This window comes from Xiphophorus hellerii, chromosome 7 (genome assembly GCF_003331165.1).
Source record: "Xiphophorus hellerii strain 12219 chromosome 7, Xiphophorus_hellerii-4.1, whole genome shotgun sequence".
In the NCBI taxonomy this organism is placed as follows: Eukaryota; Metazoa; Chordata; class Actinopteri; order Cyprinodontiformes; family Poeciliidae; genus Xiphophorus; species Xiphophorus hellerii.
The window spans coordinates 13,914,392-13,930,890 of record NC_045678.1 but is presented as its reverse complement, the minus strand read 5'-3'; the positions used below and the strand labels follow the sequence as shown (position 1 = coordinate 13,930,890).

Sequence of the window (16,499 nt, the reverse complement as noted above, 5' to 3'; positions counted from 1 at the left end):
AGCATGATGGTTTGAGGATGGTTTTCTTTAGCAGTGACATGAAAACTGCTCAGATTTGATGAAGAAGAGGACAAAGCTAAAAAAAAAAAAAGGATAATCCTGGATGGAAACCTGAAGAAGAATTGCAGCTAGAGGAGAGATTAAGCTTTCATACCACCAGCGATACAATGAAATGGTTTAGGTGAAAGCATGTTGATGGCCCAGTCAAAGTCGAGACAGTAGTGCAACAGAAAATCTGTAGCAAAACTTGGAAATCTGTGTTCATAGATGCGCTAGCCTCAATCTGTCTAACCTTAAGCTGTATTGCCAAAAATGGAATGGGAAACATTTTCTGTCACTTTTATCTCTAAATGTTCAACACTGTTTGAGACATACCAATAAACTAATCAGGGCCAAAGGTGGTTTTGCAAAGTATTAAGACCATTTGCAGATTTTTATTTATAATAAAATAAAATGCAACTAGAAACAATGTTTTGTTTTCCTTCCACTCCCCGTTTATGTTCTACTTTGGTTTGGTTTTAACACAAAAATAATCTTAATAAAATATGTTGAGGTTTATAGTTTTCACCTGACATTATGTGAAAAGTTCAAAGGTGTATAAATATTTCTACAAGTGCACAAAAACGTGGAACCTTGCCTGTCATTCAAACAAAGAATCAGCATGATATTAAATCCCTCCAGCTGTTTCAACATGGCTGGGGGTCTCGACAACCAGGCACAAAAACAATGACAATGCTAATACTGCAACTATTGCTAGATAAGCTCTAAGCCCAAGTTTTAGAGTTATGTTTATAGACGAAGAAAACAAGATGTGCTCAATTTTTATTCTTTTTTTTTCATGAATTAGAACGAGTTGTAAAAACAATCTTTTTGGAGAAGATGATCAAGAAACACAAACCAGTCTTCAATTTTCTTAAATATCATTTATTGCATGTATCTATAAAGAATCAATACAATCTAAAGCAATAAGCTAAGTTTAAATTATCATTTCTTAGTAGCATCACAATGTGCATGATATGAAATATTTACAATGAAGACACAGCAAGGCAAGCCAAAGCCCATGTCGTAACCTTTTTCTGATGCTGAATAAAAACATTTTCCAAAATGCAAAACACTGCTCAAAACGCCAAAAATATTTCATTAGCTAAAAGAAAATGAAAAAAAAAGCCAAAAGGTTTTCCATTTCAAAATTGGAGGACAAAAATTGTACAAATGGCAAACATTTTTGATTTAATTTTTTAAAAACATTATCAACATTATTTCTACATTTGGTTCATCTCTGTAAACTAATTTTTTCGAAAGGTGTAAATATTGCATAGATGCCATGTGTGTCGTACCTAAGTATCAAGAAGTAATTGTGTCAAGTATTAATCATTTTTTTCTTTCTATTTTTTATTTTATATTCCAGAACTACAGCATTAGAAAATGTCCTCATAGTGGCATCCATTTTGCAAGACATGACAGTAAAAAAAAAAAGAAAGAAAAATAATCAAAAGCGAAACCTTGTTGGTCATCGTATAACTTAATTAGTGCTTTTGTTGTCAGGAAAAAAAAATCACTCAAACACATACTATGTACAGTACAAACATATTATTTAACTTAACACCTCTGAAATTTTCTCAGCATTTGCTCAGATGTAATTCTCTGTAACGCCGCACTATCTACAGTATATAGGCGAAGGTACCTGTGATTTGAGATAAATAAAATGCTTCCCTTGGTTTTCGTTCGGCGAGTGTAAGTGTGGTGGTTTCCGGTGAGTACATCTGGATGTTGCCTTGTTGAAGCCTGCGTTCCCAGGCTCAGAACACAGCACGTACTACATTCAGCGTGTCTTGTGTTACAATCTGGAAAGTTTGAAAATGCAGGACTGCGCAGAGAAGCCTAATCAAAGGGCGGGGCCCCGTGGTCCCTGCGAGGCTCGTGTGCCACATTGCTTTGGTGACGGAGCGCTGCAATGAGGCATCACATGAGGGGAAAAATACTATCCTAGGCTGTATAAATCGCTCGCAAACATTCATTCTCCTGACGCTTGTCCTGACTGGCCATGGACCGGTTTCTGTTATCAAGGCTTTCAAAAAGTTGAACTTTTATAGCTGTCAACGTGTTCTGCCACATTTTCGTTTTCAGCGATTGCCACTGCAGGTTAGCTGGCTGAAGAAAGGGTGCCACGGTTTTCCCTCGCTTACTAGAAAGACAGATTCAGCTGTTTGGTTTCGATATTTATGGTTGGCAAAAACAAGGACAGTCATGCTGTGGAAACAGCAGTGTTCATTGCTCTTGTTAAAGTAAAAATATATCTACTGGCAAACTGAGCTATAATTAACCTGCTCATTAATATCTTAGTCTACATAACACACCCTTGAAAATGATCCCAACATTTTATGTTCTTATAATAAAATGTTTGTGTAGCTCTTTGTCAAAATAACTTTAAATGAAAAAATGACAGATAGCATTATTATAATTGTCTCTACATGCTTGATTTAAATAAGAGTATTTTCCTTTAGGGTTTCCTTGGTACAGTGAAACTGGTATTTTTCTCCAAAGTTGTCATCACATTAGAATCTCACGCCGGTCCATGCCCAGTCCAGGTGGGTCATCGTTTCCTGCAGGACTTGTGCAGGATGTCACAGGTGAAATGAGACTTGTGCTCAGACAGGCAGACACAGATCTGATGCTCTGCTGCGTGCGCCTGTGGTGCTACTAAGGTCCTCCTGGCATTAATTCTCTCTGTGTGAAAACACCATGTTATGGATCATAATAAATATATTACTCTGGACTTTGAATACATCACTTTTGTTATAGATGTGGCAAGATAAGGAACTTAATCTCAGAGAGGCTGGCTCTGATAAACATTCAGTCAGTTAAAATGATCAGGTAAATCTTTGATACTGTGTATTTAAAGGTCCAAACTAAAAGGGTCCATCAGAATGAGACTGATGGCTAGAGTAAGGCTTTGGATTGATGTATTTTTTTTTTTTTGTACTTTTTTGCATTTTATTTTAACATTCACCTCTGAAAATAAATATTTCATATATATTTCTACTGTTTGACTCAGTGCTGAGGTAGGGTTTTTTTTTCTTGTGTAAGTAGACATTACCTTTGACTTTTAAATATGCTCACAAATGCCGTCTTCTTTTTGCAGCTCAACCCTGTATGCAGATTCTCACACCCTTTTCATTTAATACATACATACATCATAGATAAATAAATAAATACATGTTATCAGTATTCATGGATACTGATAACATTTTTTTTTTCTTTGCATGTAATTGCGTACGCATGCTCTCCAGGTTTGGTTCACAGGTTTTCAGGTGAGAAAAATCTGACAACTACTTGGCTGAAGCCAAAATAAAATCCGATCCTAAGTCTGTAAATGGAATAAACTACAACAGTAAATGCTCTAATAATGTACTGCAGAAGAGATCGAAGGCCTAGGAAATGAGATAAAGTTACCTATCTAGTGTTAAGAGTTTCATATTCTGTTGGAGTTCTTGGTCTAGCACTACAGCAGCAATGGCACCTGGATGTTTGGGTGCTGAGAAAAAAGGAGAGGAGGGAATTAGGTCAAGGGTCAAATGTCTGTGTTTCCGTGGTTATGGCCGTCTCCAAACTCCCCACAGAGGGCAGCGAAGAGGTTAAGGGACGTCAGCTGTCCAGCTGTTGCAGTGGTGACCTTATCATCTGGATACAGCGGAGTTTCACTTTCACAGGAAGGGGAGGAAGAAGAGGAGGAGAGGCGGGAAGACCCATCAGTCTTCATTCTGGAAGAAGAAGGGAAAAAAAAAAAACTTTATAGAACCAGATGTCATACTGTGATAAAAAACACACGTTTCCATTCAGTATCTTTTTAATGGAGAATGAAAGAAAAAGTCCACAATGGGAAAATGTCAGGTCTGTGTTTTGGGTAGAGCTGTGTCGATACCTCCACAACACCGGAACCACTCGGGTGTTGTTTATTGACTGTGTAAAACTGTGTAAAAAAATAAGAAAAATTGATGATGTGGTACATTGTTTTAAAGAAATACAACCTCTGTTTGTTTAGAGGGGCATTCTTTTTGTTAACAGTAATTAAAAGCTGTTCGGACATATGAGAAACGCCCTGAAATTACACACCAGATCAACTCAAAGTTGTGTCACTTCCTGCTACAATAGCCTGTGCCTTCTGTAGTAAAGAAGCGGTACGTAGAGTTGGAATATGAGTTTATGTATCTTTCAGGCTGTTGCAGGGAATTAAAACAGATCAATTAGTAGATGTGTCCCTTGGTTTATCTCTTATGTTCAGCAATTATAAATGTGGTGGTTCAATCGTCATAATACTGAAGACAGAAGGTATTATCGTTTAGCCTGTCTGGAACTGGGTGAAAACACCTCAAACTCCCAAAACTCATTGATTTGCTTATTACATGCTTTCATTATGTAAAACACTTCAGACTTTCCATTAAGGAAGGTATTTTCTTCCCTCAAAAGAGAGCAAAACCAGGGCAAGGACGTTCAAATCCTCCTTTAGGACACTTCAAAAACAGATGCTAACTTTAGCCTCATCAGTTAGCCAATCACAGATCGCACCTCTCCTTCTGTCACTGTTGCTTTTTTCTACAAAATGCTGCCAGATAATTTAAAAGTGGTAGATACTTCTTCAGTGATTTTTACAACACAATCTGAGAAACATAAATAAGATTTCCAATATTTTGGTGGCAATAGAACCATGTAGTAATTAGAAAAGGGCAAAAATCAAGTTAAACCTGGACTGAATAATTATACAGTGAATGCCCTGGTATTTGTAGGGGTAAAGTATGACAGCAATACAGCAAAAACCTAAAATCTGCAAATACTAGCAATCATTTCTATAAATGCTTATAATTGTTCATTGTTTTTTTAACTTCAGAATCTAGCATCTGCTGTCTGCCTTATTTCCGCTCTGAGAGAACAACCAATCAGTGCCAAGAATCTAAAATATTTTGCTTGTAAACAAACTTTCATCTATTCTTTCCACCTCCATATTTTGAAGTTGCTAATGTTTTCTACCCTTTCTTTTATTTTTTTTTATAAATAATCAGTTTAAAATAAATATTCCTTTGTGTAGACAGGGCTTGATGGTCCCACTTTAAACAACAGTTGCTCTTCGAGGAGTTTGCTTTTGTGCTGTATATGCCTCGGCTGGTGAACACTGAAGTGGCAGGGGGATAAAACAGTGAGGCATTTAACACTATGCTGCTGAAACACGACAAGACTCTCCTGACGACTAAAAGAAGGGAAAATACCAACGCTGTACCTCAACAGAACTTTCATCTGTCCCTCGCACTCAGACAAACGCATGTGCTTCCAAATACTCTGAGAGCACGGTGTTTGACGTCTAGCATGTCTCTCAGTGGAAAGCTGTGCTGACCTTATGCCCCTGTGTACATGTTTGTGAGGTTTCATTTGCATGCAAGGCTATCAGATAGGAGCGGAAGTCTTGGCTGGCTGACACAAACACGCACGCACACACACACGCAGAGATAGTAGCTGCATTTCTTCTCTCGTTCGCTGCCTCCTCTGCTTCTTCCTGGCCGTGAAGAACAAGAGCTGTTTTCACAAAGCTGGATGTGATCATCATTCTCTAAAACAAACCTTTCATTCAGAATTCCTGTATACTCCCCTCCCACCCTTCCTCCACCCCCTTCCCACCATAAACATACAAACACACACACTTCTGTTCTCTATCTCTGCTCTATATATTCTGCCTTGAAGGAAAATGTAGATAGTAATATTAGTTCTAAAGAGGGGGGAAAAAAAGCACAGGGAAGTTGGTTGAGGGGGAGTTGTTGTCCAGGATGCAAAAATATGGATCTGGAAAAGCTCGTTTGAATAACCGGATAATTGATTTTACTCCTGAGGCCACCTGTGCTGGCGGAGAGAGAGGAAAACAGACATGGTGGGGTGGGAAGCGGTGGAAAAACCACAGTAACAGAACGAACCTGACAGAGAGGAACGGGAATGCAGTGAGGTCATGGGACTCGGAGACCATACCGATCCAAATGTGTGTGAGGGGATGGGCTAGTCAGCAGCCTGTAGAGGCAAGCACTTGGGTGAGAATGACTGCGATCTGCCGGGAAGGAGAATTGAATCACCGTACCAGCTCAGATCAACAACCAGGTGTGGCTGCTAAAACCAAAGTGATGCATCACCCCTCTTCTATCTATTTTATTTTGTTTAATTCCTTCTAAGAACAATAATTGCAACGACGGCTATCGGCCACACACAGCGCTTTTCAAACCCAAGAAGATTGTAGCGAAGAAAGGAGTAGGCTGGAAGGTTTGGGAAAGTGGGTGTGTTACTGGGAGGAGGGGATCCAGCAGGGGGGGATGAACCCAGTACCCCCTACCCCTCCTCCTTTTTACAAGCACATGCACACACACCCCCACCTCTCCCTGCAACAAAAAAACCACCCTCCTGCCCCCCACTCCCGGCCCCATATCTGCCCACCCACACCAACACAGACACACACAAGCTCTGTTCATTATTTATTTAGTTCACTCAAGCTAAAATTAGCCCCCTGCTTCATTCAGAGACACAGTTATGTATTAGCAGACTCCTCTCCGGCTCTTCACTGTCTGTTTGCAGATGAATTGCCAGTTTATGTCACCATCTGTCTGAAAAACGGGCCAGTAAACGAAGGAGCGGACAGGTCCGCTTTGTTTACATTCCTGAACCTGGTCAGCTCCTCCCTGATCTACAGCAGCGCTCAGGCCAAACAAACACCGGCTGACCTCCCACACCTCTCTCTGCCTGACCAACAAAACAAAAACAGCAACATCAAGGCAGGCTGTTGTCCCACACCAACTCTCGCAAAAGCACAGAATCAAATTTGAAAAATTTGAATCTTTTTCTTTCCCATTCAACAAATGTGTATAAACAAATTATTGACATCATTAGCAGTCAATAAATTAATATACATTTACTTTAATCTGCATTTGAGCGTAAATATGAATAATTGTTCATCATTTTGACTGGTTCAAAACTTCTCCCTAAAATTAAAGGACCTTACTTTTTTTTTTATTTGTTAAAATATCTGTCCAAAATCAGAATCAGAAAGTCAGACTATTGCAACAGCAAAGCTCAGCTTATCTTTTTTTGCTGAAGCTTGTTGTTAGGTTTCAAGTCCTTGTACGGAAATGCCAAAAAAGAGTCAGACTGATTGGACCTGTCTCCAACTGATCAGAGCAGAGAGGTGCAGCCCCTCACTTATTATTCTATCAATTATTCTGAAAATTAATTGATTAATCTGATAAAAAAGACTGGCACATTTTGCAGGTTTTCCATTTAACCACGTAAGCCTTTATTGTACAATATTAGAAACATATTAAAACATGCAAATAAACAAATAATCTAATACTTTTTTGTAGCAAAGGATGCATCTGCAACTAAAAAAATACTTCCAACATAAATGTGAAAATTTCAGCCATTTCTGCTTTCTACAACGTTTTTAAAAAAATGCTGATATTTTATAATCAAGATTTTTATGGCGCCAGAATCTCATACAGGCAGATGTTTAGTTTGCAGTTATCCAATTAAATTAATACAAAGAAGAAACCCTCAGAGCTGAAATGAGGCAACACCTACTTGTTTGGCTTAGAGTAATTACCTAATCCATCAATCAATTATCACAGCAACATGTGCTCTAATTTTAATTCAGGTGTCTGAGATAATGGATGTGACAGCTCCATTCTCCACTAAAACAAACAACTGGCAGAATTCCAGTCCAGAAACAGAAACAGAAAGTCATCATACACGACTTCAGAACGCCGCATGTTCCTAAACATCAGATATGCGAGCTGTCCTTACATTAGAACCCTCTCACCTGGCGTGTGTTTGGGTACATCACACACACAGAGCCACTGTCACTGCTTCACCTTTCGGAAAACAAGCTACTGAACAATGTCTAATCCTGAAGAGAATGTAATCCGTCTTACCTCCGAGCTAAATTGAGGATACGTGAGGTTAACTTTGTTTTGATCTCGCGCTGGAACATCCCGCCCTACTTTGCTCAGAGTTATGTATCAGAGACGCTGCTTATGTGAGTCTGCAGGCCAGGTGGTGTTGGGGACAGGTGAGGATGCACACAACCCCGTGTCCTAAAACCGAGATGCACGTAATATGAAGGAAATGAGACTGAAATGAGAAGCGGGACCACTTTCAAATGTGCACAAACAACTGCCAGTGACTTGTGTGTAAAACCTAATCAGAGATTCAATAAACAACAACAAGCACCCATGTGCACTGGATGTGTGAATATAAAAAGGTTCAGGGACAGTGGAATCACATGGCTTCTGAAAAACAGAAGAAACAGTTTTGAAGAGCGACAACGAGGAGAAATGGGGGGGGGGAGGACGCACACGAGGAGAGAAAGGGGGGAAGGGTTTCAGGTCGGCTTCTTGAAACTGCTTGGCCACACCCCCACCTCCCCTCTCTATCCCTCTCTCTCACACACACACACACACCCCCTCTCCCTCTGTTGTTGTGGTGGCAGATGGTGGCCAGTCACTGCCGTATTGTCACTCTCCTCGGAGGGGCCAGATAACCAGTGAGTACTGCTTGGCGGGGCAGGTGCAGAAACCCCTGACCCCACCACACCCCCACTACCCACCATCTGCTGATAGCTGTATATCTACGCACATGGTAGTGGCACACAAAGTCAGAATGTGTGACTGGTGGGTGTGTGTATTTTCGAGGATAGGGGGTGGGCGAGCAGTCTGGGCCCACAAATGGAGAGCGTGAGTCAGTTTTCCCCCTCCGTCTGCACCCGTGCAGGACTGCTTTAATTCAAAGAACCAAATGTTGCGTATAAAAAAATAGGAAACAAAAAAAATGGAAAGTTGGGGGTTAGAAATGACAGAAGGATGATGAAGAACGTTAGCAGGTAGTCTACAAAAGGGGAAAACAAAAGGAATAAAGAGAAGGTGTTAAAACACCAGACATGCCTCCTTTACCTGTTCTGACCGAAACATAGAAATTTAAGTGAGTGGATTTCTCATAATCCTTTCAACACAACACCACCTGACACCCAGACGAGTAAATGACAAAAGCTGTGTTTCCATCAGAGTTCACTTCAGGGCATTAGGAAAATCTGACAAAGCAGTCTAAATTTGGCCGAAAGCCTCCTCTACATTTTCAAAACATGTTTTTACGCGTCCTTCAGGTAGATTTAGTCTCTTTTGAAAAAGAGCCGTGGTGCATAAACAAAGGTGGACACACCTCTAAGAGTTCACATCAAAAATTATTCAACTTGCGGTAGGAGGGAATTTTTAGATTCTGCAAAGGAAAGGTCAGTAAATTGAATCTGTAATTGTGTAAGGTAAGGGTTCACTGATCAGGCTTTTCCTGACTGATATGCATCTCCTTTCTTTGACAAAATGGCATTCTGACCTTTCTTTCCAACTAACCCTTATAGGGAGAATGTGCTGCAGGTTCTTTAATAGAGGTGTTTGTTTTGACAAAACAAGTGAATTTAAAGACTAGTTCCCTTTATCTTTAAGTGATTTTTGTATTAAATTCAAAAAATGCATCAAAGTACATGCAATTGTTTGATGTATTTATAGATGGAGAATCATCATCAAGTATTTAGTTTTGAGGTATTTAATCAACAAGAAAAAACAGATTTTTGGTTTGGCTTTTTCTGATCAGGGTAGATAAAGGGAGAATCAATTAGAAAAATTCATTGGTGCCTCTCTAATGTAATAATTTTTAACTACTACTTTCAACAAAACAAAATATCACTCTGTTTTATGCTCATTGCAGGAATTTGAGCGCAAACTTTCCATTGGTACAAAGAGCAAAAATAACATGGTAATTTGACTAATTTGCTTCATCTTTGTGAAAAGTCTGAAAGGGTCAGTCTGAAATTTGCAACACAAATAAAGAGAAATGCGGCTACTGTCCGCAGGCCAATAACGTTTCCAACTGAAACCTGCAGAACTTCCTCCGTGCACTGACAGACAGGAAGTGCTAACAAATTAGCAGCATCTTCCTTCTATGATCTGGGATGACAGATTACAGCAGGTGATGGCCAAATGTACACGAAGAATGGCAGGAATGCAAACAACAGTGTACCCAGCGAACATGGGGAATGTGGCAAAGCCTGTCAACTTGTAGTAAACAGGTGTGGCTTTTTTTTTTTAAAGAAATATTTGCTATTTTGATGCGGAGGTCAATCATCTTTAAATGGGCAAAGACTGATTAACATTTCTCCCTGATTATTTTCTCTGTCTGCTTTCTAGCTAGGCCTTTTATGTTCCATTAATCAATAAAACGTAGTCAAAGCACTAAAGTTTTTTTTTTTTTCTAAGTTACTATTACTCCTACTGCAGTTAAAGTAATATAACATGTTAATTATAATACTGCCACATTTATCAGTAACAGACACATGCAACATTATTCTTACTTTCCTCTGTAAGAATAACAAACTGATATTAACAAGTTAGTCAGGCTACCTGCTCTGGTAGCTGTTTATTTTTAAGTCTATTTTAGTGTTTAAAAAAGCATTGTGTAGATGAAGGTATAACAGTTTTGTTTTCCTACTAGAAACATTTGCAAACAGCAGACTTTCTCATTCTTGTAAAAAAGTTCAAACTGTAGTTCACCTTATTTGACTGCCACTGTGTAGCAACAGGTGGGGGCAAGGCAGTTATTAATGCTCCAATAAACAAACAGGCAGCACATTTCCAGGTCATTTCACCGTTTTGGTAATTTTTTTACCTGACTTTTTGGTATGTGAAATTGTGATGTCTACTGTGAGATGTTCTATCACGTGTCAATTTGTAATTCATTATGTTAATGTCTGTAACATAATAAAGTTAGTTGACTCCAATAAATTATCACTCAATTGGACATTTATTGTGTGAGGAAACAGCTCCAAATGTGGATCAAAACAAATGGAAAAAGACTGTAATACAAAGTTTTCAACTAATAACATTCAACTGAATTAAACATAAAATTTTAGAATCTTTATGACTATTAATCTCTTTATAATTCCAGTAAATAATAATCAATAGAGAAAAGAACTAATACAACTTAGGATGTCTTAAAAACGGGAAAAAAAATTCCTACCAAGCAGTTTGTACACCGAGGCAGGTACCAACTGTCAAAAGGATGAATTTACCCGAAACCATCCCCATACCGGGAGGAGTTTCAATATTTTTGAAAAATCCAGGAACATTTTCAACAGGTCGGAAAGTACACGTTTACAGTGCACGTGTGTCTCTTTCAAGTCAACTATCCCCATACAAAACATGTTTATCAGAGCTTGTTCTTGTAAAAGAACATTTCATTGGCATGTTTGTGAAGTTGCTCACAGAGGGGGAAAAGAAAAGAATCCTCCCATCACCCACTCCTCCTCCTCCTGCTCCTCTAAGTCCATCCCACCAGGTTAGAAAAACAAGTGAGCATTCACCTCTCCCAGCAACCTTTGCACACTGCCCACATTCCAGCTCTGAAACCCAGTACCTGACAATTGATAAACAACTGACTCACTTGTTTTTCTGGGGAACCCGATGACTTGAACTGAGCTCCACGCCGGCTGCGGCTCAGAGAACGAGAGCCTTGGCTGAGACCAGAAAGGGGAGACAAGCCCAGTTGTGAAAGCACAAACACTAATTAAACTCTACTATTTCACCATCAGGAACACAGATTTTTGTGACTCATGATGATCCCGTCTCTCTGTATTTTCTTTTCAGGCAAACAACAACTTCTAACATGCCCCTGCCAGGTCATCAATCTCTGTAAATAAACCCCTTCCATCTACACATGTACGAAAAGCCACTGATGCAACACTGAACAAAATGAGGGGAAAGGTAATATTTTGATGGGGGGGAATACCGCTACTGCCCCTCTCCCAAATGTTAGCCGTTTCATGGTTACAAAACACAGCGCAAGACACTTTAAATAAAACATATTCTAGATCCTTCTACAGTAGGATCGTAATGTGGTGCGTCACTGTATAAGATTAGATTTTTTTTTCTGACATACTGACGTGGTCGAAAACTGCGTCACTGAGGGAGCTCAGAGCAAACCATTCACACAAAACACACGATGGAAGCGTCAAGCCAAACAGAATACAACCATAAGAAGCTCTTTCAAAATAAGATGGCTGCAGAGGAAGAATACAATAAAGTGTGACTCTTCTTAGCTAATTTAGTAAACTAATGAAAGAGCAAAAAGACAATGTGCTGCACCCAAAATAGACACTATTTTCTCCATTTGTATCCTTCGTTTACTTCATAATAGTAATTCAAACTCTCTTATTTGGGAATTGAAATAAAACTGTTTCCAGCACACTAGCTCTGCAGTTTCAAACAAGATAAAAGACTACCTCAGAATCACACAGCCTTGGGATTTTTCAGTGATGGGTGGAACGAGTAGGTGACTAATCCTATCTAAACATCGCAGCCCACACCCAGCAGTCATGTTAATAACTGGTTTACTTCTGTGAGACTTCTGCAGCCTGTGTTTACATATCACTATATTAGCAGTGGAGGAATAAAAAAAGACACAGCTGATGACCGGGTGCTGGTTATTTTCAACACACTATAGAGTCAGAATTATGAGGTTATGAAAGATCTGCAAGGTAAAAAATAATGGCCAAACAAGCTCGATGCAGATGAAGATACATGTTTTGCTGCAGGTAATGTCAACATAAAGAAGTGTAAAAGATGTAGGAAGTGATGTTATGCGTGGCCAATCTCTGGCTCACTGAGGCGGATCATGATCCTACTCTAGCCTTACACCACTCCCTTTATGAATGAAAAACCTACTGAATGAAAGGGCGTGTGCAATAAGGACAAACACTCACCTTTCACAGCAGCAGTAGTAGTCTCCTTGAATCCCAGGCTGGCATAGGGGCTGGCGCTGAACCCATTTAGACCCCCTTTGCAGCCGCAAGTCGTCTTGAACCTCAGGAATTCGTCGCATCTGCCTAACCTGCCCCCTCCGAGGTTCCCTTCCATCAAGTTTAAGGCAATGTAGTTCAGTCCGTTTTGATACCCCGCTGACGTTTCCCTGCACATGGGGCTGGTGTGGTCCTCGCCGGGCTCCTCAGAGCTGTGGACAGAGCGGGACACGTTCTCCACAGATGCGGAGCTGTGCCGCTTGGTGTCATGGGCGAAAGACGGGCACACGGGCGTCACAGTGGTGGTGGAGGAGAAGGTCTCGGAGCTATGGCGGCGACGCCCCTGAGGGTCAGCCCGGATAACCTTGGCCCCCCGGTCTGGATCTACAACACTGAGAGATAACGATGGTGCCCCAAGTAGGAAAGAATCCACTGGCACAGGGGGCACCACATCCACTAAGCTGCTTTCAAGACTGAGTCTCTTCACACATGCAGTGGGGCTGGTGGGGAGAGGGGTGGCATCAGTGGCGCAGAGAACAGATAAAGGAGCAGGTGGACCAAAGGTCATCTCAGTGTAGTCACTTTTGGTAATAGCAGGCTCACTTACAGGACTCCCTTTCTGTCCCATTGTCTTTGTCTCTCCCTCCGTTCTCTTTTCATCCTCCTTCCCTTCAACTCTCTGTGTGTCCTGCTGGTTGCTCACCATGCTGGAGCACATCAAGACTTCAGATGTATGGTTAAGACACCCCGGTGGGTGGGAACCTTCTACTTGGTGTGATTCAAGATGAACCGATGACTTGATGTCAATGTTAGCATAGTTTGACAGAGACAGTGATCCCTCCTCTGTACACATTACGCTTCCAGCCTCTGAGCTCTCCAACAGTGGGACGTCGGCAGAAGTACCAAAATCAATATTGATGTACTCTCCAGGGCTGCGAGGTTCTGAGGGAAGGGGATGCTCACTCATACATGGTAGTGTTCGAAGGGATTCCAGAGCCAGGCGGGTGGGCCGGCACACCCTGCTGCGATGCAACAGGCCTCCATCTGACCGAGTCAGTTTTAGAAGAGAAGGGAGAGAAGATGGAGTGGTTGGCGTACCTGGGGAGCTACTGGTTCCAGATTCTCCAGGTGAGACGGGACCACCATTTGACTCTTCTTCTATCCGTTGTCTCTGTAAACTCATTACAACATACTGGTCGGTGTCAGCAGACCCAGTTCGCTGCAACTGTCCTTTGACTGATCTTGGTAGGGAGCTGTAACAATAAGGCTGTCTGTGGTGGAAGTGTGGGTCTCCTGAGAGGCTGAGAAGGTACTCTGGAGGTGTGAGAGAAACCAGAGCATCAACGGGAGACATGTACAGGTACTCTCCATTGCTTGGCTTTCCATCACTGCTTTCCACTGACATCTTGTGTCCGCACCACATAGGCATGTAGCCATTGTCCTCCAGAGAAATACTCCCAGGGGAGTCTGTGCGTGGGGCTAGCCCTGCGGTGCAGGAGTGTGAACGTGGATTGATGATCTGCTTTGGAGCAGAAACACACATAGGGCTCATGGGCATGTATGGGTCGTCCTTGGACCCTGGAGTCTGGGGTGCAACTCCAGGCATCATTGGCATGTAGCCGCTGTCACCTTGGAGACTGTTAGAGCTGATGTGAACATCCCTGTAATCTTCTAGCCCGCTTCCTTTAGGTGATGCCGTGTGACACCTCAAAGAAGACCGGCTTCCACTGGTGTATGTGGCCCTCATGAGAGTGTATTCATCCAGAGAAGCTGAGGACACCTGAGGGGGTCGCCTCTGCTGACGGGGGGTAGTGAGGGAGTATGTTCGCTTTCGATACACTTTATCCAGCTCTGACAGCCGCCGGTAGCCATTCTGATTTTGCCTCTCCATCACCATGTAGCCATCAAGTTCACTCCCATCCCTGGAGGGAGGGGTTTCTGCTTTCAGAGATTCAGGAGTGTTGCTGCGAAGGGTTAGGGGTAACCTGAGGTCCCGTGCATCAGCAGGGCTGGAGCCATATTCTTCACATGATATAAAGCCTGCATCACTGGGAGAGCCTGAGAATGATGCACTGCAGCTGGAGGGGCGGGGGACACTGCTGTCCACACAGTTGGACACATGTCCTGAGCATGGGTTGGCCACAGGCGGAGAATGAGACAGGGGCATAGACATGGACTTACTATGCTGGAGAGTAGAAGATTCAAAAGTCAAGGAGGGCCGTGTTGTTAGGGTGTGAGACCGGCTCAGGAGGGTCCTGTGGACCCCTGGGCTGAGGGGGCTCCCAGTGACAGACATTGGGCGTGTCATGGTGCCATCGCCCTCGCTGGCCGTGCGTATACGACAAGACAGGCATTTACTACTCACAGGAGATGTGGCAGAGGTGCTGTCAGTACGGGACCTCCGGGGGAGGCCGGTCTGGCTCGGTGGGAGATTATTCAGATGCCTCCTTGTTGGCACAGAGATGGGGTTGGTGCTAGATGACTGACTTTTGCTGCGAGGGCGGAACTCCGACAGCTCCTTCATGGCTTTCATGGCCTCTAGGATAGTTTCGTGGATATTCTGAGCCACTACTGAGTCATCAGCTTGCATCCACAGCTCCCCTGGACCGATGGCTGCAGATCGACCCACCTCGATGAAGAAAAAGCTGTCGGAATGGCCGCACCTTCGGATGTTCATCAGCTGTAGTACGACAGAGGCGACCTCCGAGTTGAGCTTAACGAAGCTGATCATTCGGCTGGAGAGACAGAGCCTGTACACCCCGGTCAGATTCCTACTCTGTCCCAGTCCCCTGGATTTGAGGTTAACCTGCCATACCTCCTTGTAGGCGGCGGCCACCGGCGTTATTACACCGTAACTCGTCTCGTCGAAGCCAACCAGTGAGGACGCAGAGTTGGACGCCGAGCCGTCACACACTTTCCCCTCGGCCATTAGGTCCGTCAGCGCCCGGTACCAGTTCTCCTGTTCTTGCTCGTTTTCCGCCGCCACGGCAAAATACTCGTCCTTGGTGTAAAGAGCAATGAGATACTTGTGTTTCGCGTCCGCTCTCTTGCTGACGTTGAGGCAGCAGTCCAGGGGAACAACTCTCTTAGCGGCGGACTTGTTTCTCCATTTCTTCTCGTTCTCGTAGTACTCCAGCCGGGCAGGGAATCCTTCACACGGCTCCTTTAAAACGAAAAAGCGCTTGTGTCCGTGTTTCTGCTTCTTCAGATATCCACATTTTTTCGCGCTGTTATTGACGTTTGCATTACTAGTGCTGGTCATCAGCGCCTGACCGCCCGTGGTTGGCGGACTCGCCATTCTCGTGTTCCTCCAGACCAGACCAGACCAGACCGCAGCGCTTGAATTTCCAGGAGTCGCTTGAAGAAAAAAAAAAAAGAAAGAAAAACTCCGCGCTTTATTTTTAATCCTCTATTTCCAGAGCCGTACGTGCGCTCGTCTTCTCCCGCAGCCAAGCAATAAATAACACATGCCGGCTGATGTTCAGACTGAAGAGAGGAAACAACATGTGACGATCTACACATCCAGCTTTGGCTTAAAAAAAGGAAGGGAAAAGCGAAGGAGAAAAAACTCACTCACTCACACTCACACACACACCGGCAGTGGGCGGTGCGCCCTGAGCTCATTGTGCTCATTGGT

The 16,499-nt window shown here is 42.6% G+C and overlaps 1 protein-coding gene across 2 annotated transcripts; it reads right to left on the bottom strand.

Annotated features, from left to right (window-relative positions):
* Positions 1-903: 903 nt before the first annotated feature.
* On the bottom strand, positions 904-16,425 carry irs2b (insulin receptor substrate 2b). 2 transcript variants are annotated; one of them, XM_032566940.1, is made up of 3 exons: positions 12,827-16,425; positions 11,509-11,581; positions 904-3,761 (listed from the first exon to the last, which is right to left on the bottom strand). In XM_032566940.1, the coding sequence occupies exons 1-2, from the start codon at positions 16,158-16,160 to the stop codon at positions 11,562-11,564; spliced, it is 3,354 nt and encodes a 1,117-aa protein (XP_032422831.1). In that variant the 5' UTR covers positions 16,161-16,425; the 3' UTR covers positions 904-3,761; positions 11,509-11,561. The 2 variants fall into 2 exon arrangements, with proteins under 2 accessions (XP_032422831.1, XP_032422832.1); XM_032566941.1 differs by lacking the exon at positions 11,509-11,581 and having other exon boundaries at positions 12,827-16,424.
* Between the last annotated feature and the right edge of the window lie 74 nt (positions 16,426-16,499).

Excerpts from the sequence above, each read along its gene's own strand:
- irs2b (XM_032566940.1), bottom strand. The coding sequence starts at position 16,160 with ATGGCGAGTCCGCCAACCACGGGCGGTCAGGCGCTGATGACCAGCACT. Across the intron at positions 11,582-12,826 it reads TACTACTGCTGCTGTGAAAG|CCAAGGCTCTCGTTCTCTGA; the intron begins GTGAGTGTTTGT and ends TTCTGGTCTCAG.